The sequence below is a fragment of the Hylobates moloch genome, unplaced genomic scaffold (assembly GCF_009828535.3).
Source record: "Hylobates moloch isolate HMO894 unplaced genomic scaffold, HMol_V3 SCAFFOLD_4, whole genome shotgun sequence".
NCBI classification, from domain to species: domain Eukaryota; kingdom Metazoa; phylum Chordata; class Mammalia; order Primates; family Hylobatidae; genus Hylobates; species Hylobates moloch.
This window is the reverse complement of record NW_026652279.1, coordinates 89,647,154-89,669,718: the sequence shown is the minus strand read 5'-3', so window position 1 is coordinate 89,669,718 and position 22,565 is coordinate 89,647,154. Positions and strand designations below refer to the sequence as shown.

General features: G+C 38.9%; 1 protein-coding gene across 5 annotated transcripts in view; it reads left to right on the top strand.

Annotated features, from left to right (window-relative positions):
- The window catches only part of B3GLCT (beta 3-glucosyltransferase), a 137,953-nt gene that overhangs the window by 55,909 nt on the left and 59,479 nt on the right, over nucleotides 1-22,565 (top strand). For 4 of the 5 annotated variants that reach the window (XM_032150532.2, XM_058437704.1, XM_032150531.2 and 1 more), the window contains exons 5-7: nucleotides 3,121-3,197; nucleotides 3,951-4,062; nucleotides 17,491-17,627. In XM_032150532.2, the coding sequence (XP_032006423.1) occupies nucleotides 3,121-3,197; nucleotides 3,951-4,062; nucleotides 17,491-17,627 (326 nt within the window). The remainder of the gene's footprint in view (nucleotides 1-3,120; nucleotides 3,198-3,950; nucleotides 4,063-17,490; nucleotides 17,628-22,565) is intronic. The other variant, XM_058437706.1, reaches the window with a different exon arrangement.

Sequence of the window (22,565 nt, the reverse complement as noted above, 5' to 3'; positions counted from 1 at the left end):
AATCAACCTTTTCATTTTCTTTCCTTTTTCTGTCATTTATCCATATTTGATCATTTGTATTTTTAGCTCCTTTATGCCTGCCTGTTATGGCATTATCTCATTATGGAGAGAATTTTGAATTACCTTTTAGGTTTGAAATAGTAGCATGATTAGGCATCATTTAGATTGACGACAGTTGTTGCATGCATGAATGCCTTTACTATGTCTTTATTCCAGACAGCTCTTGGTAATGTTGATATAACATTTTCTTATTTTCCCCTTGAATTTTAATTTGAAAACTATTTTTTAGTTATTTATCCAGTTACTTATTTAAAAACTTGCTTTGAGACTGGGCACGGTGGCTCATGCCTGTAATCCTAGCACTTTGGGAGGCCGAGGCGGGTGGATCACCTGAAATCAGGAGTTCGAGACCAGCCTGGCCAACATGGTGAAACCCTGTCTCTATTAATAACACAAAAATTAGCCAGGCATAGTGGTGCACCCCTGTAATCCCAGTTACTCGGGAGGCTGAGGCAAGAAAATCACTTGAACCTGGGAGGCAGAGGTTGCAGTGAGCCGAGATTGCGTCATTGCACTACAGCCTGGGTGACAAGAGTGAAACTCTATCTCCAAAAATAAAAATAAAAACTTGCTTTGAATCTAAAAATGGTATCATTTAGTGACACTACCTTTAAGAAGGTCTAAATCTTGTGATGGCGATAAATGGAACATAAATTATTATAATCCTAAGTGGTAGGAACTGAGATAAGATCATTTGATAGAAAATTTTATTGCACGCTTTTTGATAATTACCTTTAAGGTGCTACTACATCTAAGTGTAATATTACGTCTGTTTGGGTCTCTGTGTGCATTCATATATATATATATATGTATATGTATATATGTGTGTATATGTATGTATATGACAAGAATAAAAGCTCTTGGCATTTTTGGGGATTAGTAGATTAAAATTTATTTATAATTAAGATGACCGTGGCTTAATCAAGAGTTAATCAAGAGCAGGTTTCTGAGTGCCAAAGTAGCACCTACTTTGTATTTTTGAGTACTCACCTTTGGAGAGTGTTATTAACAAGGCATGCTAGCTTTTGAAATGTTGTTATTTGGAGATACAGAGAGACAGAAAATTTGACTGATCTCGGGTTCACAAACTGAAGCAAATATGAAATCTAGTATATGATTTAGTAAACAAATATAATGGAGCTATGAATGACTTTAATCTACTGATAATCCATAGAGTTTATTTCAATCTAGGATGTGATTCCTTGTTTGCACTACCTAAACCTTTGCCTCCCACATTTTATGTTGTGGCAGAGTTATTAAAAAGCTTGTCTTCTAATATCTCCCGGGAAAGTGCCCTTGTAGCCTTTCTGCTGAGGTTACTGTCAAGGTATCAAAGGAAGCCTTTTCTCAGTTAATAGCTGTTGATATTACATTATATATATCCTGTAACTAGGAAGTATAATACTTGTTTGGAAGTAAATTTTTGAGGTGCATTCATTTTCCTTCAATGTTGAAAAAACTTAGCTATGTTTTAATTGAAGGATTTTTAAACATATATCTCATTGTTCTATCATCTTGACACAAATATTTTCACTTTCTGGTTCCTCTAGTTTCTGTTCATCTAGGATTTTGTTTTATTCTTGGAATCATGTCTGGTTTTTTTCTATTAAACATAAAGACATTTCCGTTATTATAAAGTTTTCATCATAATTTTAATTGATACATAATAACTCAGCTACTTTTATGTAAAACTTAAAAAAATTTGCTATATTTCTTTTCTTGTCTAGCTCACATTTGCATTTACCCATAATTATTCCAAAGTTTTATGCAAATAGTAACGTCATTAGTTTCTTTACACATGATTTTCTGCTCTTATGTAATCCTTCATGAATATATATATTTGCTGGAATTTTAAAAAGACAATGAAAATTACTGCATAATTCAGAAGTAACAGTAGGAAGGCCCTGAATTATTTATATTGGGTAACTGCTAATTCAGCCTTAAGGTTTGCTCTTTCTAACATACTACATTGTTTGTCTGATTTAACTTGTGATTACTGTTTTTTGCATTTCATATTTGTACATGGAAGTTGAAATGAATATTATATAAAATAAATGAGATTTACTTGAAATTTAATTCCAGAGATTTACATTAAAGACTATTCTCTTCTTAAATAATAAATATCTATGAACTTTAAGACGGCTGTGAAATCCACATCAGTACAGTAATATTTCAGATACTTAGGTACTTATTCTTGAATTCTTTTGTCTGTAATGGTTACTAGAAATATAGTTTTATAGCTAGTATAAAACAGAGGATATAATAAAGTTTGTTGGAGGAGGTTTAAGCATATGAGATATGGAATTTTTGACTTTTGGCTTTTGTAACAACTTGAAATATAGCGAATAGTGTTTTACTTCAAAGCTAACACTCGTAGCCTTAAAAATATTAATCTCTTTTTATATATGTATACATAATTTATGTAAGCACAGTTGTGCCTTATTTCTGAATTTTAGTTTCTCCTATGCTTATAAATTTGTCAATTCCATTATTATGCTATTCCTATTATTGCCTGAGTAATTAAGAATTATATTTCTAGACCAAAACTTTTTGTTATCAGGATGTTTTAATGTGTTTAGAGAACTTTAAAAAGTAATTTTTGCACATGAGGTAGATGAAATATTGTATCCTCTAGTTTAGCCAAAGGGTTTTCCTTTTCACAAGTTCCATATGTTGTATGTAAAATAAAAAACTGCTTCTGTGCCTCTGAGTTATCCCTGACTGCTTCCCCCAGGCTCTTCCCTTCAAGTCACCTTCACAGATTTCAGGTTGGCTCCGAGTCACGGAAGACCCTCCTTGTAGGTCTTGAGCTCTATTTGGGTGTGTGGGTGGTGCAGAGTGCAGAGGTTGCATGGATTCAGCCAAAATACTTCATTTCCAGTGGCTCCTGGAGAAAATGAGGAAAAAGAAGTGATTTGAAGAGTATCATGTCAGGTCTCTAGAAATAGCTGCATTTTAAGCCAAGCCTTTTCTTTTTTTCTTTTTTCTTTTCTTTTTTTTTTTTACTTTTTTTTGGAGTAGTCAATTCATACTTATTTTCTTTGATCACTGTTTTCTCAGGAGCTCCCCAGTGTCCTCCTCCTTCATCAGCTGGCTAAACAAGAAGGTGCATGGACCATACTTCCGTTGTTACCGCAGTACGTTTGTTTAACCACGTGTGACTGACATTCCTACCTGAACACTTTTACGCCCCTAGTCTTTTTATTAAGAGGGTGTGGTTTTCCTCAGTAAATGAAGTAAATTTGAGTTTTACTTTTTATGATTACTACCTTAACCAAATTTCTTGATGATTGGTTTTTAATCATGGATAGCTTTTTTTTTTTTTTTTTTTTTAGACGGAGTCTTGCTCTGTTGCCAGGCTGGAGTGCAGTGGCGATCTTGACTCACTGCAAGCTCTGCCTTGTGGGTTCAAGCAGTTCTCCTGCCTCAGCCTCCCGAGTAGCTGCGACTACAGGCGTGCACCACCATGCCCAGTTAATTTTTTATTTTTAGTAGAGACGAGATTTTACCACGTTGGTCAGGATGGCCTTGATCTGTTGACCTTGTGATCCGCCCACCTCGGCCTCCCAAAGTGCTGGAATAACAGGCATGAGCCACCGCACCCTGCCCTATATATGCTTTTTCTTAAAAAATAAAATGCTTCAAGTTGATATTTGAAAATTATTTATCCCCTGAATTAGTGTTGTTATGGAGAGAATTAACTTTAAGAACTCCAGCTGTTTTTTAAACCATTAGCATCTGGCTTTTCTATAAGCTGAAGAAAAATATAGAGAAAAAAATTAGATATGCCATTCTGTGTACCCTTCATTCACTTCCTACTGATCAGTTTTAAACCTTATTATTAACTCATTTTACAGAAGTGATTACTGAAACTTGTTTCTTTTGGTCAGCTTTTCTGTAACATATAGCAGAAATTCATCTTGGATTTTCTTCTGTGAAGAAGAGACAAGAATACAGATTCCAAAACTCTTGGAAACCCTCAGAAGATATGACCCCTCTAAGGTGAATATAACTTCAATACCAGTTCTTATTTTGGGGGACAGTGTTTCGAAGGAGATTTAATTTTGATTAAGAAGCTTTTGAATCTAATAAAAAACCACTTAGTTTAAAATTAAAAAGAATGAAACATTGTTGAATATCTGAAAGATATGTTAAATAATGCTCTTTGAAGTTTGTAGCTTATAGAGGGACAGAGCTTATAATGAGCCATTTTAAATGAAAAAAATCTGTTAATATATGTGTTAGCAGTTTCAGAGAGTTGGAAACTATAACTTGAAGTTCAGAAACTGCTTATCTTAGCAATAAACTTAAGTTGGCTATTTCTGCTTATTAGACAGTGACCATATATTATTTTAGATAGAAATTTTTTTTTGAGTGCCAGCTATATACTGAGCACTGTGGATGGCGGAGGCTAGAGCAAAACAGACAGCAATTCTGACCATGTGGGTGGCACAGAATAGCAGGGAGAACAGACCATTAGAGAAGCGGTTATGGTTAGAAGCAAAACATCTCTAATAAGGAAGACTAGGGTGCTGTTAGAAGCATGTAACAGGGGCATGGAATCTAACCTGGGAGAGTCAGGACAGGAAGTGACATTTAATCTGAGTTCTGTAGGATGAGTAGGAGTTAGCAAGAGAGAAAGAGGGTCTACCAGGCAGAGGGTAGAAAGAATGGGGGTGGGAAGGGATGTATCTTGAACTAGAGGAACGCAGTGAAGTCCGCTACTGCTTTTACATTTTCAGATCTTGTTTTTATTTTGTGCAGATTTGATAGAGCAACTGGATTTTGTTTGCCTTGAAATCCCTAGCCCTTAGCAGAGTGTTTAACACTTAGTAGGTGGTCAGTGAATATTTGTGAATGACTTTATAACCCTATAATAATCAGTTTTGCTGCTGGGCTGTGTTCAAAGGCTCGTTAGGTTTAGAGAGCTGCCTTGGAAATGTATCAAGAGTAAATCGAGCTCATTAAGTTCTCTTTCAGAGGAAAGAAGCCCAGGTTACAACCTGATCACTTTTTGGAATTCTTTAAACTTGAGATAAGCAGAGATGGGCCCTTTCTGGTCCCAGAGGAAACCTGTCCCACCCACCTTCGGATGCTCACTCCTGAGATGAATCAGATATAATGAGCTCATAGGGAATAAAAGGCAAGCTTCTGGGTTCTGCTCGGTTTGTTGATGTAGATGTCAAACACTGGGTAACAGTGATCATTAGATTAATTTCTTCAACCCTGGAAAGCCTGTTACTATAATAGAAACCACTGCTTTTGATGATCTTTAAATGCTGGAAAGATCCATTACGATTTTTCTTCATGCTTTTGATTTCTGGGAAGCTTTAGATATAATTGGATGAGAAGGTCGTTGGGTTAAAAAAATAATTCCTTCAAAGAGAAGAATTATGAACCTGTCTCACCAAGTCTTTTCAGATGACACTAACCAGCATCTGTGCACTTTCTGCCATGTTTTATGCAAACCATTTGTTAGGCTTTTATGTTTCCTTTTGGCTTGGGAAAAACTCCGAAATCTTTTTTAGGATGTAGGAGTTTTCACCTCCTCCTAGTGTTCGTTTCACCTGGAGGTTATTTTTCCATCATCCATAGCTCTAATTCTGTACAGGAGATGGTGATTCACTTTGCTTTTTAATGAAAATTGGGATGATAAATTTAAAAGTTCAAAGCAAGTTCATGAAAAGCAAGTACAGAACAGAGGTAAAAGGAGATGTTTTCTCCCTCTTTTCAGAACTCTGCCATGTGTAAAAAAAAAACATCCAGGATGCTTTATTTCTTTTGAAACTAGCAGTAAGAAATGATAAAGATTATATAATGTTGAAGTTAGCTCAAACCAGTGTGATTTTTTTTCCCTACTATTTGAAAGGAAAAAAGTATAAAGCAAACCTGGCTTTGATATTTACACAAATAAGCTTTGAGTACATTAAAATAATTATGTAATGTGTGAGGGTATAAGGTATTTTGTTTGATTCTGATTTATTTCCTTCATCATCTTTCAGTCATTCTTACTAATGCAAATGTATACTGTCAAAATATTTTAAATGTAAAACTTTAACTTTTATTAAAGTAATCTTTGTTAAATTGCCTTCCTCGGTGATTTCCATAAATTTTTGTATGTTGTTTGAAGTCTTTCCTTTGTAACCACAGTATGCTTTTAATATATGTGTATTTGATGAGGTGTGTTGACTTTAAATTTATTTTATTTTATTTTATTTTATTTTATTTTATTTATTTTATTTATTTTATTTTATTTTATTTTATTTTATTTTATTTTATTTTATTTATTTTAATGTTATGTTATGTTATGTTATGTTATGTTATGTTATGTTATGTTATGTTATTTTTTGAGACAGAGTCTCGTTCTGTCACCCAGGCCGGAGTGCGGTGGTGCAATCTTGGCTCACTGCAACCTCCACCTCCCAGGTTCAATCAATTCTTGTGCCTCAGCCTCCCAAGTAGCTGGGATTACAGTCTTGCACCAGCACACCTGAGTAATTTTTGAATTTTTAGTAAAGATGGGGTTTTGCCCTGTTGGCCAGTCTGGTCTTGAACTCCTGGTCTCAAGTGATCTGCCTGCCTCGGCCTCCCAAAGTGCTGGGATTACAGGCATGGAGCCACCACACCTGGCCTAAATTTATTTTTAATAGAGATAAAACACAGGTGCTTGTAAAAAGTAATTCTGAGGGGCGTCCGCCATTGCTGAGGCTTGAGTAGGCAATTTTACCCTCACAGTGTAAACAAAGCCACCAGGAAGTTCAAACCAGGTGGAGCCCACTACAGCCCAGCAAGGCCTCTGCCGCCAGACTGCCTCTCTAGATTCCCTCCTCTCCGGGCAGGGCATCTCTGAGAAAAGGCAGCAGCCCCAGTCAGAGACTTATAGGTAAAACCTCCACCTCCCTGGGACAGAGAACCTGGGGGAAGGGGCGGTTGTGGGCGCCACTTCAGCAGACTTAAATGTCCCTACCTGGCAGCTCTGAAGAGAGCAGTGGATCTCTCAGCACAGTGTTTGAGCTCTGATAAGGGACAGCCTCCCTTCTTAAGTGGGTCCCTGACCCCCGTGTAGCCTGACTGGGCGACACCTCCCAGTAGGGGCCGACAGACACCTCATACAGGAGAGCTCTGGCTGGCATCTGGCAGGTGCTCCTCTGGGATGAAGCTTCTAGAGGAAGGAATAGGCAGCAATCTTTGTGGTTCTGCAGCCTTCCCCAGGGATACCCAGGCAAACAGGATCTGGAACGGATCTCCAGCAAACTCCAGCAGACTTGCAGCAGGGATCTGGACTGTTAGAAGGAAAACTAATAAACAGGAAGGAATAGTATCAACATCAACAAAAAGGACATCCACTCAGAGACCCCCTCCGAAGGTCACCAACTTCAAAGACCAAACGTAGATAAATCCATGAAGATGGGGAGAAACCAGCACAAAATGGCTGAAAATCCCCAAAACCAGAACACCTCTTCTCCTTCAAAGGATCACAACTCCTCACCAGCAAGGGAACAAAACTGGATGGAGAATGAGTTTGACGAATTGACAGAAGTAGGCTTCTGAAGGGGGGTAATAACAAACTCCTTCAAGCTAAAGGAGCATGTTCTAACCCAATGCAAGGAAGCTAAGAACCTTGAAAAAAGGTTATAGGAATTGCTAACTAGACTAACCAGTTTAGAGAAGAACGTAAATGATCTGATGGAGCTGAAAAACACAGCACAAGCACTTTGTGAAGCATACCCAAGTACCAATAGCTGAATTGATCAAGTGGAAGATAGGATATCAGAGATTGAAGATCAACTCAATGAAATAAAGCAAGAAGACAAAATTAGAGAAAAAAGAGTGAAAAGAAATGAACAAAGCCTCCAAGAAATATGGGACTATGTGAAAAGACCAAATCTGCGTTTGATTGCTGTACCTGAAAGTGATGGGGAGAATGGAACCAAGTTGGAAAACACTCTTCAGGATATTATCCAGGAGAACTTCCCCAACCTAGCAAGGCAGGTCAACATTCAAATTCAGGAAATATGGAGAACACCAGAAAGATACTCCTCAAGAAGAGCAACCCCAAGACACATAGTTGTCAGATTCACCAAGGTTGAAATGAAGGAAAAAAGGGCAGCCAGGGGGAAAGTCCGGTTACTTACAAAAGGAAGCCCATCAGACTAACAGCAGATCTCTCAGCAGAAACCCTACAAGCCAGAAGAGAGTGTGTGTCAATATGCAACATTCTTAAAGAATTTTCAACCCAGAATTTTCATATCCAGCCAAACTAAGCTTCATAAGGGAAGGAGAAATAAAATCCTTCACAGACAAAGAAATGCTGAGAGATTTTGTCACCACCAGGCCTGCCCTACAAGAGCTCCTGAAAGAAGCAGTAAGCATGGAAAGGAACAATTAGTACCAGCCACTGCAAAAACATACCAAATTGTAAAGACCATTGATGCTATGAAGAAACTGCATCAACTAAGGGGCAAAATAACCAGCTAGCATCAAAATGGCAGGATCAGATTTACACAAAACAATATTAACGTTAAGTGTAAATGGGCTAAATGCCCCAATTAAAAGACACAGACTGGCAAATTGAATAAAGAGTTAAGACCCATCAGTGTGCTGTGTTCGGGAGACCCATCTCATGTGCAAAGACACACATAGGCTCAAAATAAAGGGATGGAGGAAGATATACCAAGCAAATGGAAGGCCAAAATTAAGCAGGGGTTGCAATCCTAGTCTCTGATAAAACAGACTTTAAACCAACAAAGATCAAAAGAGACAAAGAAGGGCATTGCATAATGGTAAAGGGATCAACGCAACAAGAAAAGCTAACTGTCCTAAATATATGCACTCAATGCGGGAGCACCCAGATTCATAAAGCAAGCTCTTAGAGACCTACACAGGGACTTAGACTCCCACTCAATAATGGAGACTTTAACACCCCACTGTCAGTATTAGACAGATCAACAAGATGGAAAATTAACAAGGATATCCAGGACCTGAACTCAGCTCTGGACCAAGCAGACCTAATAGGCTTCTACAGGACTCTCCACCCCAAATCAACAGAATATACATTCTTCTCAGCAACACATCACTCTTATTCTAAAATTGACCACATAATTGGAAATAAAACACTCCTCAGCAAATGCAAAAGAATGGAAATCATAACAAACAGTCTCTCAGACCACAGTGCAATCAAATTAGAACTCAGGACTAAGAAACTCACTCAAAACCGCGCAACTACATGGAAACTGAACAACCTGCTCCTGAATGACTGCTGGGTAAATACCGAAATGAAAGCAGAAATAAAGATGTTCTTTGAAACCAATGAGAACAAACACACAACGTACCAGAATCTCTGGGACACATTTAAAGAAGTGTGTAGAGGGAAATCTGTAGCACTAAATGCCCACAAGAGAAAGCAGGAAAGATCTAAAATCGACACTGTAACATCACAATTAAAAAAACTAGAGAAGGCCAGGCACGGTGGCCCACGCCTGTAATCCTAGCACTTTGGGAGGCCAAGGTGGGCGGATCACGAGGTCAGGAGATTGAGACTATCCTGGCTAGCATGGTGAAACCCTGTCTCTACTAAAAGTGCAAAAAAAATTAGCTGGGCGTGGTGGCGGGTTCCTGTAGTCCCAGCTACTTGGGAGGCTGAGGCAGGAGAATGACGTGAACCCTGCAGGTGGAGCTTGCAGTTGGCCGAGATTGCGCCACTGCACTCCAGCCTGGGCAACACAGCGAGACTCCATCTCAAAAAAAAAAACAACACAAAAAAACGGAGAAGCAAGAGCAAACAAATTCAAAAGCTAACAGAAGACAAGAAATAACTAAGATCAGAGCAGAACTGAAGGAGATAGAGACACAAAAAACCCTTCAAAAAAAATCAATGAATCCAGAAGCTGGTTTTTTGAAAAGGTCAACAAAATTGATAGACTGCTAGCCAGACTAATAAAGAAGAAAAGAGAGAAGAATCAAATAGATGCAATAAAAATGATAAAGGGAATATCACCACTGATTCCACAGAAATACAAACTACCATCAGAGAATACTATAAACAACTCTATGCAAATAAACTAGAAAATCTAGAAAAAAATGGATAAATTCCTGGACACATACAGCCTCCCAAGACTAAACCAAGAAGAAGTTGAATCCCTGAATAGACCAATAGCAAGTTCTGTAATTGAGGCAGTAATTAATAGCCTACCAAACAAAAAAAGTCCAGGACCAGACAGATTCACAGATGAATTCTACCAGAGTTACAAAGAGGAGCTGGCACCATTCCTTCTGAAACTACTACAAACAATAGAAAAAGAGGGAATCCTCCCTAACTCATTTTATGAGGCCAGCATCATCCTAATACCAAAACCTGGCAGAGACACAACAACAACAAAAAGAAAATTTCAGGCCAATATCCCTGATGAACATCAATGCGAAGATCCTCAATGCTGGCAAACCGTATCCAGCAGCACATCAAAAAGCTTATCCACCACGATCAAGTCGGCTTCATCCCTGGGATGCAAGCCTGGCTCAACATATGCAAATCAATAAATGTAATCCATCACATATACAGAACCACATGATTATCTCAATAGATGCAGAAAAGGCCTTTGACAAAATTCAACAGCTCTTCATGCTAAAAACTCTCAATAAACTTGGCATTGATGGAACGATCTCAAAATAATAAGAACTATTTATTGACAGACCCACAGCCAATATCATACTGAATGGGCAAAAACTGGAAGTATTGCCTTTGAAAACTGGCACAAGACAAGGATGCCCTTCCTCACCCCTCTTATTCAACATGGTATTGGAAGTTCTGGCCAGGGCAATCAGGCAAGAGAAAGAAATAAAGGGTATTCAATTAGGAAAAGAGGAAGTCAAATTGTCTCTGTTTGCAGATGACACGATTGTATATTTAGAAAACCCCATCGTGGCCAGGTGCAGGAGCTCACACCTGTAATCCCAGCACTTTGGGAGGCCGAGGCAGGAGGATCATGAGGTCAGGAGTTTGAGTCCAGTAAAACCCCATCTCTACTAAAAATACAAAAAATTAGCTGGGCATAGTGGTGGGCGCCCATAATCCCAGCTACTTGGGAGGCTGAGGCAGGAGAATCGCTTGAAGCTGGGAGTTGGAGGTTGCAGTGAGCTGAGATGGTGCCACTGCACTCCCGCCTGGGTGACAGTGCAAGATGCTGTCTCAAAAAAAAAAAAAAAAAAGAAAACCCCATCATCTCAAAATCTCCTTAAGCTGATAAGCAACTTCAGCAAAGTCTCAGGATACAAAATCAATGTGCAAAAATCACAAGCATTCCAATACGCTAATAACAGACAGAGAGCCAAATCATGAATGAACTCCCATTCGCAGTTGCTACAAAGAGAATAGAATACATAGGAATACAACTTACAAGGGATGTGAAGGGCCTCTTCAAGCAGAACAACAAACCACTGTTTAAGGAAATAAGAGAGGACACAAACAAATGGAAAAACATTTCATGCTCATGGATAGGAAGAATCAGTATTGTGAGATTGGCCATACTGACCAAGGTAATTGATAGATTGAATGCTATCCTCATCAAGCTACCATTGACTTTCTTCACAGAATTGGAAAAAACTACTTTAAATTTCATGTGGAACAAAAAAAGAGCCCACATAGCCAAGACAATGCTAAGCAAAAAGAACAAAGCTGGAGGCATCATGCTACCTGACTTCAAACTATACTACAAGGCTACAGTAACAAAAACAGCATGGTACTGGTACCAAAACCAGATATATAGACCAATGGAACAGAACAAAGGCTTCAGAAGTAACACCACACATCTACAACCATCTGATCTTTGACAAATTGACAAAAGCAATAGAAATCCAATTTATTAAATAGGATTCCCTATTTAATAAATGATGTTTTTGAAAACTGGCTAGGCATATGCAGAAAGCTGAAACTGGATCCCTTTCTTACATTACACCTTATAAAAAAATTAAAATGGATTAAAGACTTAGATGTGAGACCTAAAACCATAAAAAACCCCAGAAGAAAACCTAGGCAATACCATTCAGGACATAGGCATGGGCAAAGACTTCATGACGAAAACACCAAAAGCAATGGCAATAAAAGCCAAAATTGACAAATGGCATCTGACTAAACTAAAGAGCTTCTGCACAGCAAAAGAAACTATCATCAGACCAAACAGGCAACCTACAGAATGGGAGAAAATTTTTGCAATCTATCCATCTGACAAAGGGCTAATATCCAGAATCTACAAAGAACTTAAACAAATTTATGAGAAAAAACGCCATCAAAAAGTAGGCAGAGGATATGAACAGACACTTCATAAGACATTTATGCATCCAAAAAACATATGAAAAAAAGCTCATCATCACTGGTTATTAGAGAAATGCAAATCAAAATTACAATGAGGTACCATCTCATGCCAGTTAGAATGGTGATCATTAAAAAGTCAGGAAACAACAGATGCCGGAGAGGATGTGGAGAAGTGGGAATGCTTTTACACTGTTGGTGGGAGTGTAAATTAGTTCAACCATTGTAGAAGACAGTGTGACGATTCCTCAAGGATCTAGAAATACGATTTGACCCAGCAATCCCATTATTGGATATATTCCCAAAGGATTATAAATCATTCTACTATAAAGATACATGCACATGTATGTTTATTGCGGCACTGTTCACAATAGCAAAGACTTGGAACCAATCCAAATGCTCATCAATGATAGACTGGATAAAGAAAATGTGGCGCATATATGCCATGGAATACTATGCAGCCATAAAAAAGGATGAGTTCATGTCCTTTGCAGGGCCATGGATGAAGCTGGAAATCATCATTCTCAGCAAACTAACACAAGAACAGAAAACCAAACACCACATGTTCTCACTCATAAGTGGGAGTTAATCAATGAGAACACATGGACACAGGGAGGGGAACATCACAAACCAGGGCCTTATGGGCAGTGGGGGGCTTAGGGAGGGATAGCATTAGGAGAAATACCTAACGTGGATGACGGGTTGATGGGTGCAGCAAACCACCATGGCACATGTATATCTATGTAACAAAAACAATACATTCTGTACATGTACCCCAGAACTTATAATTTAAAAAAAAAACTGTAATTCTAAGATGCTAGTGGAACGCTGAGTTATTCTTTTAAGGTTTTTCTTGATTATAATTGTCCTTTTAATGAAATCATTAAGAAAGTCATTAAGAAAGATTAGAGGAGTGGCTCTATATAATAATTTTTTAAAAAGTAGTTTACACACAAAAATATTGAAAAACAATCATATACTATATAATAGCTGAATACTGCAATTAGGAGATAAAATATAACAACATGTTTTCCGTAAAACTGTATTTGGAACCAGAGGTTTTAATCGTGAAAGGTTTTAATAGTGAAAGATTTGTAAGACAGTTTTCAAAATATACTGAGATGTTTATTTTCTTTATACAAGCTATATTGGCATGGTATGTAAAATACAGTGATTTTCATATTGGTTAAGGTTTAGTCACTTGATAAAGAGCTTTATTATAGTTTTTTTTAAGGTGTTGCATTTTTCATCTCAAGCTGAGGTCATTTGTCTTGGTTGTTACAGGATATTCTTCTTACCCAGTAATGATTTAATATACCCATAGGCAAAGTATCAAGAAGAAAGTCATCATATGGATCTGTGAATCTAAATACATTTTTCATGTTAGATGTAAAAATTAACAGCTGTCACATATGTTCAGTTATGACCTGTTGCTGAATTGAGGAAAAGTAGGACTCTGGGAGATATTTGCAATACAACCACAAGCAGAATAAGGCTCTTAAGAAATACCTAAGAGTACTCATGTATGGTGTCTTCTTGATTTTATATTCTGATAAATAATAGAGAGTGAGGTGGTCTTGGCTGGGTAAGAGAGAAAATATACAAAACTTTTAGAACTTAGGGTACTTGATTCATATTGTGTGTTCTATAGTTTCTTCAGTAGAGGAGAGTTGCTTTTTAAATCTCTCCTGGACTTGCTATGTTCATTTGACAAAAAGTTACTGCACATCTGTTACGTGTTAGGTGTACTGGAGATACAGCAGTGAACAAAATGGACAACATCCCTGCCCACAAGGAGGTGATGTTCTTGTTTCAAGGGAGATAAGCAATAGAGAAAAATGCAAATAAATATATAATGTGTCAGATGGTAACAAGTGCCATGGAGAAGAACAAAGCAGAATAAGGGAGTAAGGGATGTATTGGGAATGGGCTTACCTGTCTATATAGGGTGTTCAAGGAATACCTCATTCATCGGTCACATTTGAACAGAGTGAAGGAACTGAGGGAATCAGCCATGTACTCTCTTATGTCAAGCTGCCTACTTCATACCGTTGCTTATCTAATAGGAACCTAAAGCCCAACATGTTCAAAACTGAACTGTCAATGCCTTTCTTAACCTCTTCCATCTTCAATCTTCCTCATCCAGAAATGCATCTCTGTAACTGTCTATCCAGTTGCTCATATTAAAAACCTAAGACTTGAGATTGGTTCGTCTTTTTTTCTTCAACTTCATGTTGGCATGACCAGCTGGTTCTACTTCCAAAATGTATCTCCTGTCCATCTTCTCTCCATATTTAATACTACTATGCTGTTGCAGGCTATCATCACCTCCTGCCTTGACCATTATTAGAGCCTCCTGTTTCACTGGTTTCCCATTCCACCCAAGATATTTTTGCTGGTTATAGCATTCTGGGTTGGGAGCAATTTTCTTACATTATTGTACAAATGCTCCACCATTGTCTTTCCCCTCTCATCATTTCTGTTGAAAACTCAACTGTATGTCTTGTTTCTGTTTATTTGAAAAAAACATGTATACTCTCTCCCTCCATGACTTCCCGTGCTGCCAGCTGCTTTTAGGATATTCTCTATCTTTAATTTTCAACAGTGTTACCATTATGTGCCTATGTGTGATTTTCTTTGTATTTGTTCTCACCGGAGTTTATAGAGCTTCCTGAGTCTACAACTTGATGACTTTTGTTAGTTTTGGAAAATTCTAAGCCTGTATTCTTCAAATATTCCTTCAGTTTTGTTCTGTCTCTCCTTAGTTTCTAAAGTCATGCATTTTAGCCCTTTTCCTTGTGTCTCATACTACCATAGCTCTTTTCTTCCCTTTTTTTTCTTATATCAGTCTGGGTATTTTTTACTGGACTTGCTTTCCAGACTGTTAATCTTCTCTGCTATTGTGTTTAATATTTTTTTGAATTACTAACTTCAGTTCTTGCATTAAGTTTTAGATTTTTCATTTGGCTCTTGTTTATAAATTGTAGTTCTTCGGTGCAGTTTAAAAAATCTTTTTATCCTTAAAGAACACATTAACCATAGCTATTTAAAAGTCTTATTTGATAACTGCAAAATCTGTTTTATCTGTGCATCTCCTTCTATTTTTCACTTTTCTTGTTTCTAGTTTGGTCTTGTTTCTTGCTCTGCCAGGTGAGTTTTGACTAAATCTCAGATGTTTTATGTGAAAAATTAAGAAGGCTATGGATGATAGGACTTCCTATGGAAGGATTTAATCTTCTGGGTTGTAGATGTTGTTTGGGTACATCTATTCATAGACTGCCCTTACTCCAGAGCCCTTTTGTCCTGGCAGTCTGAACTCCAACCTTGGTCTCCCGGCACTACAGTACTGCTAAAGGCTTTGCTCAGCTTTTTAGCCTCTCCACTGCTGCTTTCTGCTTAGTTCTTTTTTTCCACCTTGGTTTTTGTGCAGCTTAGGTAATTGAGGGAAACTTGGCATGCAGCATCTTGGGACCCCCCTTATATCTCTTCTCTTTCAAGGTCTGCAGCTCCAGACTCTGCCTTTTAGTTCAGCGAGGCTGCAAAAGCCCCCAGCTGCTGATTTTGGCTGTGTGCTATTTGCAGCTCCAGCAATCAGCAAACTCCTTGAGGAAAGGAGGAGGCCAATATGGGGCTCCCATGGATGGGCTTTCTAATTCTGGGATCTTAGTCCTTTATGTCCCATCTTTGTTGTTTTCTTTTTTTTTTTTATTTTATTATTATTATACTTTAAGTTTTAGGGTACGTGTGCACAACGTGCAGGTTTGTTTTCTGATGGCTTCAATCATTTGCTTTGTGTAATTTCTCCAGCTTTTAAACTTGTTCTCAACAGGAGAGTAGATGCAATCCAGATTATTCTATTTTGGTCGGAAGTGGAAGTCTTTCATTACACTTAGAATAAAGTCTGTGCTCCTTTCCCCTGGCACATAAAACTCACCCTGGTCGACCTTTTGCCTGTTTCTTTTGTACCTTATTTCCACACCCAGTAGCTCTAGCCACTGGATTTCTTTTTTCATTGACTGTATCAAACTTTTTCCCACCTCAGGGACTTTGCATTAAGTCCTTTGACGGCCCTTCCTCAGATTTTTGCATAGAGCTGGCTCTTCGATATTATTTCATCTCAGTTTGCTACTGAGGATGAACAAAATGCTAGTCATCATTATATGACTAATAGATTTTCGGCCAGGTGCAGTGGTTCATGCTTGTAATCCCAGCACTTTGGGAGGCCGAGGTGGGCGGATCACGAGGTCAGGAGATCGAGACCACGGTGGAACCCCGTCTCTACTAAAAATTCAAAAAATTAGCCGGGCGTGATGGCGGGCACCTGTAGTCCCAGCTACTAGGAGAGGCTGAGACAGGAGAATGGCGTGAACCCGGGAGGCGGAGCTTGCAGTGAGCTGAGATCGCGCCACTGCACTCCAGCCTGGGCGACTGAGCAAGACTCCATCTCAAAAAAAAAAAAACAAAAACAAAAAACAAAAACAGATTTTCGCATAGGTCCAGCTCCTTGATATTATTTCACCTCAGTTTGTTACATCATAAGAGATTTCCCTCTCTTTTCAGGGCAGCTCCTAGTCACCTGATTTATTTTCATCCCAGCACCTTTCAGTCACTACCTGAAGTTATTTTATTTACTTTCTTAATTTCCATTTCTCCACTGTGGGGACAGCTCTGTTCCTGCTTGGTGTGTGGTAGATTCTCAATAAAAATCATTTGAATGAATGAGAAATAAATAATCACTGATTCTGAAAGGAATTTTTCAAATTATTCTTTGAAAACCTCAGTAGGGTATAAGGGCATACTATTTTCTTTGCCCTAATAGTCTTTTTATATGGAATATTCTATAAAATACCACTTTTATACATTTATGGTATAATGATGACTAACATTTTGTTCATCTTGATGATCAAATCTTGAACTACTTTTTTGTATACAAAGCTTATGTTATATTCATTATCATACTAGTGTTAATTATATTTTTGTTCACCTTCTCTAGAAATATTTAATCTGTGCTAATAACTCTTTATCACCCAAAATATTTAATTATCTAAAACCAATAGTACCACCTTCTATTGGTCTTACATGAAATGATTGTTTTTAAAGTGACATGTTATATCTTTATTTAACAGGAATGGTTTTTGGGGAAAGCATTACATGATGAAGAAGCTACAATAATTCACCATTATGCCTTTTCCGAGAATCCTACAGTTTTTAAGTATCCAGACTTTGCTGCAGGCTGGGCCTTAAGTATTCCACTTGTAAACAAGTAAGAATTTATTGGAATTTTTTCGGGGAGTGGGGGGGCGGGAGGGGTGTGCATCAACTTTAATTTCATTGAGTACTGTAACTGATGGATCTCAGGATCTCAGATGAGTTTTTCAGCCAGAGGCAGTGTGTGGTAAGACCTGGAAAAGGAGCCAGATGCTGAGGGTTTCTGCTTCAGCGCTGTCATTTACTAGACCTTTCAGACAAATCATTCAACCTCTCTGTATTTCTTCTTACTCATCTACAAAATAATAAGTTGTGAGACTAAGGGAGAATGCAGAGTTGCTCTGAGAACCATGCACATGGGAGCATCATTACTATTGTTAAGGGATCTAGTTAGCTATAGGTGTAACTTCGATCACCAGTAAGAAAATGGAGCAGTAACTTGCTGGGGTTGAGAGTTGATGACTCATTAGGTGCATGGGTATGCATACTTAAACATGGACCAGTCAGGAGGGACAGCTAATGGAAGGTACTATAATAGGTCATCATACCTAGCTATTTCTGTGTAGATTCACAATGGTGCTCTGTTAGATGTGGAAAGTGAAGATAGTTAAATTGTAATTCAGGAAAAATATGGTTGTTGATAAGCCCTTCAGATTAATTATTATGTTTTTGTTCTTTCGGGAATGGAAAGTTGATAAAGCACTTGTGGCTTTTATATCTTCAGAGATGAAAGAGTTTCTATCATTAAGTGTCCTGTCTCTAGGATTTGGGGTCTTGAAAATCTTATTAGCCCATTGTAGACATACAGGATAGTACATACCTTGTCATTCACGGCTGGACAAAACTTCTTGACTACTCCTTTCACATTTGAAAGTTCTCTACAGTGTGATACCCTCCTTTCCAGGGTAGAATCCAAGCAAAAACAACAAAAGCCCCTGTGTTTCCTAGCCTTCCTTGCCACTAGGAAGCAGCCGTATGTTGTAGGTTCCATCAGGTAGATGTGTTATGTACAATTACTTTTGGGAACTGAATTGTGTGGGGAAGGGGACAAAGCATGGGGGACCATTTGAATTGAGACTCATAGCAAAGGAAGAGTTGTTTGTGGTTGACATAAGCTTCCTGATGATGGCAGAGTCTGAAGCTCCTGTGCTGCTGATTTCTGTGGTACAAATCTGGGGGTTCTTGGAATCTCAGCTTACAGTCTGTTTACTCAGACTTTCCAGTAATTCCATGAGCCATCTATATGCTTTAATAAATGTATGTCATGCTTTAACTAGCCAGAGTGGATTATTTTTGTTTGTTTCCAGTTAAGATCTTCAACTCACGCACTCAGTCCTGGGCCTGCCGGCCAAGAATGCCCTTCTCCCGGCCCCTACCAAGCATGCCTAAGAGCATCTGCACAGTTTCCCTCCCTTCATTCTTAGAAGGGTCAAGGAGGAAGAGGACTGAAGACAAGAAGAAGTAGTGGTCGTTCCCTTCTCATCGTCTACTGGTCTGCCTAGTTCTGTGCTCTGCAGGGGAGAGGGGAATATGTTCTGCCCTTCAGCAGCCTTGGGTCGTGTTTCTTCTCAAATTAAATACACTTTGGTTTGCTACAGCTTGAGGACCAGGAGCTCCCAGGACACTCTTTTCCTGCAAGTGTCCAGCAGCCTTATGTTTGGGGCCAGTTTAGCCACCTTTGTTGAGTCTGGACTCTTAATGAATAGAAGCTGTGACCTGCACTTTGTAGGCTGAGCCACTGTTCCTTCTCCCTTCCTCAAGTATTCTTCTCATCCTCGGCCACAGGAGGCTTCCTCTAGCCTTCCTCATTTGGTCTCTACTTAGTTTTATAGTATGGAAAGATTTGGTCTGACTTCTCCGTGGGAGAAGTCCCACATTGCTGTAATTTTTCTGACTTGGGACTTATAACCTCTGTATAAGCCTGTTTCTCTCCCATTTCCCATGTGCTACGAAGTCCCTTGAGAGAGGAACAAACACAGCTATTGCCTGCCCTGTAAAGTGCTGTAAGTGCAGCAGGTGCTTCTTCATCTAGGGCTAAAGAGGAAACCAGTGGGCCCAGGAAGAGCTATATGGCAAGCAGGGGTGTAATCATTTCCTTGAAGCCAGTATAGCTCTTTTCTTCATCACTGCCTTCTGATCCAGGAGGCCTCTCACCCTGAAGGCAAATCTTTATAGTCAAGAGTTTTACCTTCCTTCTTCCCATCACAATTTCCTGTCTTCCTTTAGCAAGACTTTCTTGGAGACCTCTTCATGCTGAATTCAATTCAGTTTTTGTTGAATTAGGTGTTAGAAGTAACTATTTATTCTTGCTTCCTTTGACTTACTGTCTGAACTAGGTGCAGGCTGATAGAAGTGATCTGTTTGAACACATTTTTGACTTCTGGCATCCCTATATAGGGCAGTTCAACCTTACTCTTATGGCTGACATTGCTGGCATTAAGTATAACCTGTTCGAGGAAACCTCTCCCCTCTGCTTCACTGCTCATCAAGTGTAGCAGCACCCAGAGCACTGGCAGGCTTTGTTGGCTCTGGCTAGTGCTCACCTCATTACTCTCTCATGCTCACCACATGACTAGCTTCTAGGGGTTCGTGAACCAGGGTTGCAGGTTGTGCACTAGTCGAGATGTTAGCCTTGTTAAGGGGCGACTTTATGTTCTGAATTATCTGGCATTTTGCAAGGTAGTCCCACAGGAGACCACAGGTCCATGATTCCCTTCCCTGTTGTGTTTGTGAGATCTGAACACATCTGTTGACAAGGGAAGGTAGCCAGTGCCCAGCTTCCATAGGGGTTTCACATCTTCCTTTCTAGTCAAGTTTAACCGTATTTAGGAGAGAGAACTGAGGGCCTCGTCACTGCAGCAGGGTGTGTAGGCATCTTAGTCTGTTTGGGCTGCTATTAAAAAAAATGCCATAAACCAAGGAGCTTATAAACGACAGCAGTTTATTTCTTATAGTTCTGGAGGCTGGAAGTCCAAGATCAAGGTGCTGGCAGATTCAGTGTCTGGTGAGTGCCAGCTTTCTGGTTCCTTTCCTTTTTGCTGTGTCCCCTCATCTGGGAGAGGGGACGAGGGGTCTTTTTTATAAGGGTGCAGTCCCATTCATGAGAGTTCCCTCCCCATGGCCTCATCACCTCCCAAAGGCCCTGCCTCCTAATAACATCACCTTGAGGGGTAGGACTTCAGCCTATGAATTTGAGAGGGGACACAAACATTCAGACCATAGTAATAGGGAACTATGACTAAGGGAATTAAAGCCAAGAGGTTAATCTTTTCCACAAAGCTCAGGAAATTCCCAGCACTTCCCCCATGACTCCAATATGATGGAGGAGTGAGGCACCAGATAGCCTTCTGCATGGTGTGTCATCTGCTCGTCACAACGCTGAACAGTGACCAACAAACCGTAGAATGTGTATAGTTCATTGATATCCATGGTCTTCTCCCTACCTCCTCTCCCTTTCCTCTGCCAGGAAAAACAAAGCAAAATGAATATGCAGACTCTACCATAGTGCCATATTTAAAATTCTACTTATCTTAGATCGTATTTCCTTTCCCCCGGTGCCAGCAAGTAATCAAGCAAATAAAATGATGTAACCCATCTGGCATAGCAACTATCTTGTGGTCAACATATATTTTAAAATGGCTTTCTAGTGGGGATTCTTATTTATTCTTTAAGAAACTGGTATTATAGTCAGGACTAAAGGAAGGATAAAGTATCATGCCCCATCAACTGCAACATTGGATCTTCCTAGTTGTTTTTTTCCCAATTCAAAGCTAATGTGCTGACTTTATTTCTTTTTATTATTGGCAGCTATATGAATTAGCATGCTTTTGGATGCAAGTAATAGGAAGCAACTCAAACTGGATTAAGGAAATACTTTTGCTGTAATTGGGGTGAGGTCTGTGGTTGGTTGATCCAGCAGTTTATCAATATCATTTAGGACCCACACTTTCTCTGTCCCTCTAGGCTATAGTACACAGAATCCATTTATCCTAAATCTAGTTCCTCTTGTGGTTTCAAGACAATAAGGGCTACATATTTCCTGTTTGCATCCAAAAGTAGATAGCTTGTTCCCGACTATGAATGGTAAGTGCTTATCCTCAGTCTGGTTGGGCCAACTCCTTGTGTGTTCTAATCTCCGGACTGTTAACAGTTGCCCGGGAATTTCATTGATTATTAGAATTATTAGAATTTTCACTTCTAATCCCCAGAGTATTAACAATTGCCAGGGAATTTCATTGATTATTCTGGCTGGCCCAGAGTAATCAATCTCTGACTCTGGGGCCTGTATAATTGTTGGGCTCAATATTAATCAAAACCAGAATTTGTTTAGGAAGAATGAAGGGAAAACTCTGTATTATATAGATGACCAACAAGGCCAGTCCAGGAATGTTGATTCCCTTTGTGTCCTTTCCTTGACTTTATGGCCCACATTGTAGGTAGCGTAACAACTTACAGTTACTTAAGTATTTCTTCTGCCCTAGTCTCCAGGACAACTGGTTACCTAAAGATAGTTCATGAGACACACTTTCTTAGACTATTTCCCACCAAAATTTTATTTGGCCTAACAATTCCACATCAGTTTTGAGTTCACACTGCCTAATATTTCCTGGCAGCCCATCCATTTGATCAGTTAAAACAATACTTTCATTTTTGGAGAAATTTTCATTAACTTCCAATAAGATGATTTCTTCAAATATATGTCATTACAGGACACTGTTTCTGGTTTTCTCCATTGTTTTTCCACAAGCAAACCTTATCGAGATTTCCTTCAGCAGATTGCTCAGTTGACTGATTCACAAGTGGGATTGAAAAAGTTAGCTAGGAAGTGGGATTGAAAAAGTCAACTAGGAAGTGGAATTGAAAAAGTCAGCTAGGTATTGAGTTGAAAGGGCCCTCAGTCATTTGCACATCTGTAGCCTAGGTGGTTGTGTCATTAGAACTGTGCTATTGGGGGCATGACTTAACTTCTTTTTTTTTTTTTTGAAACGGAGTC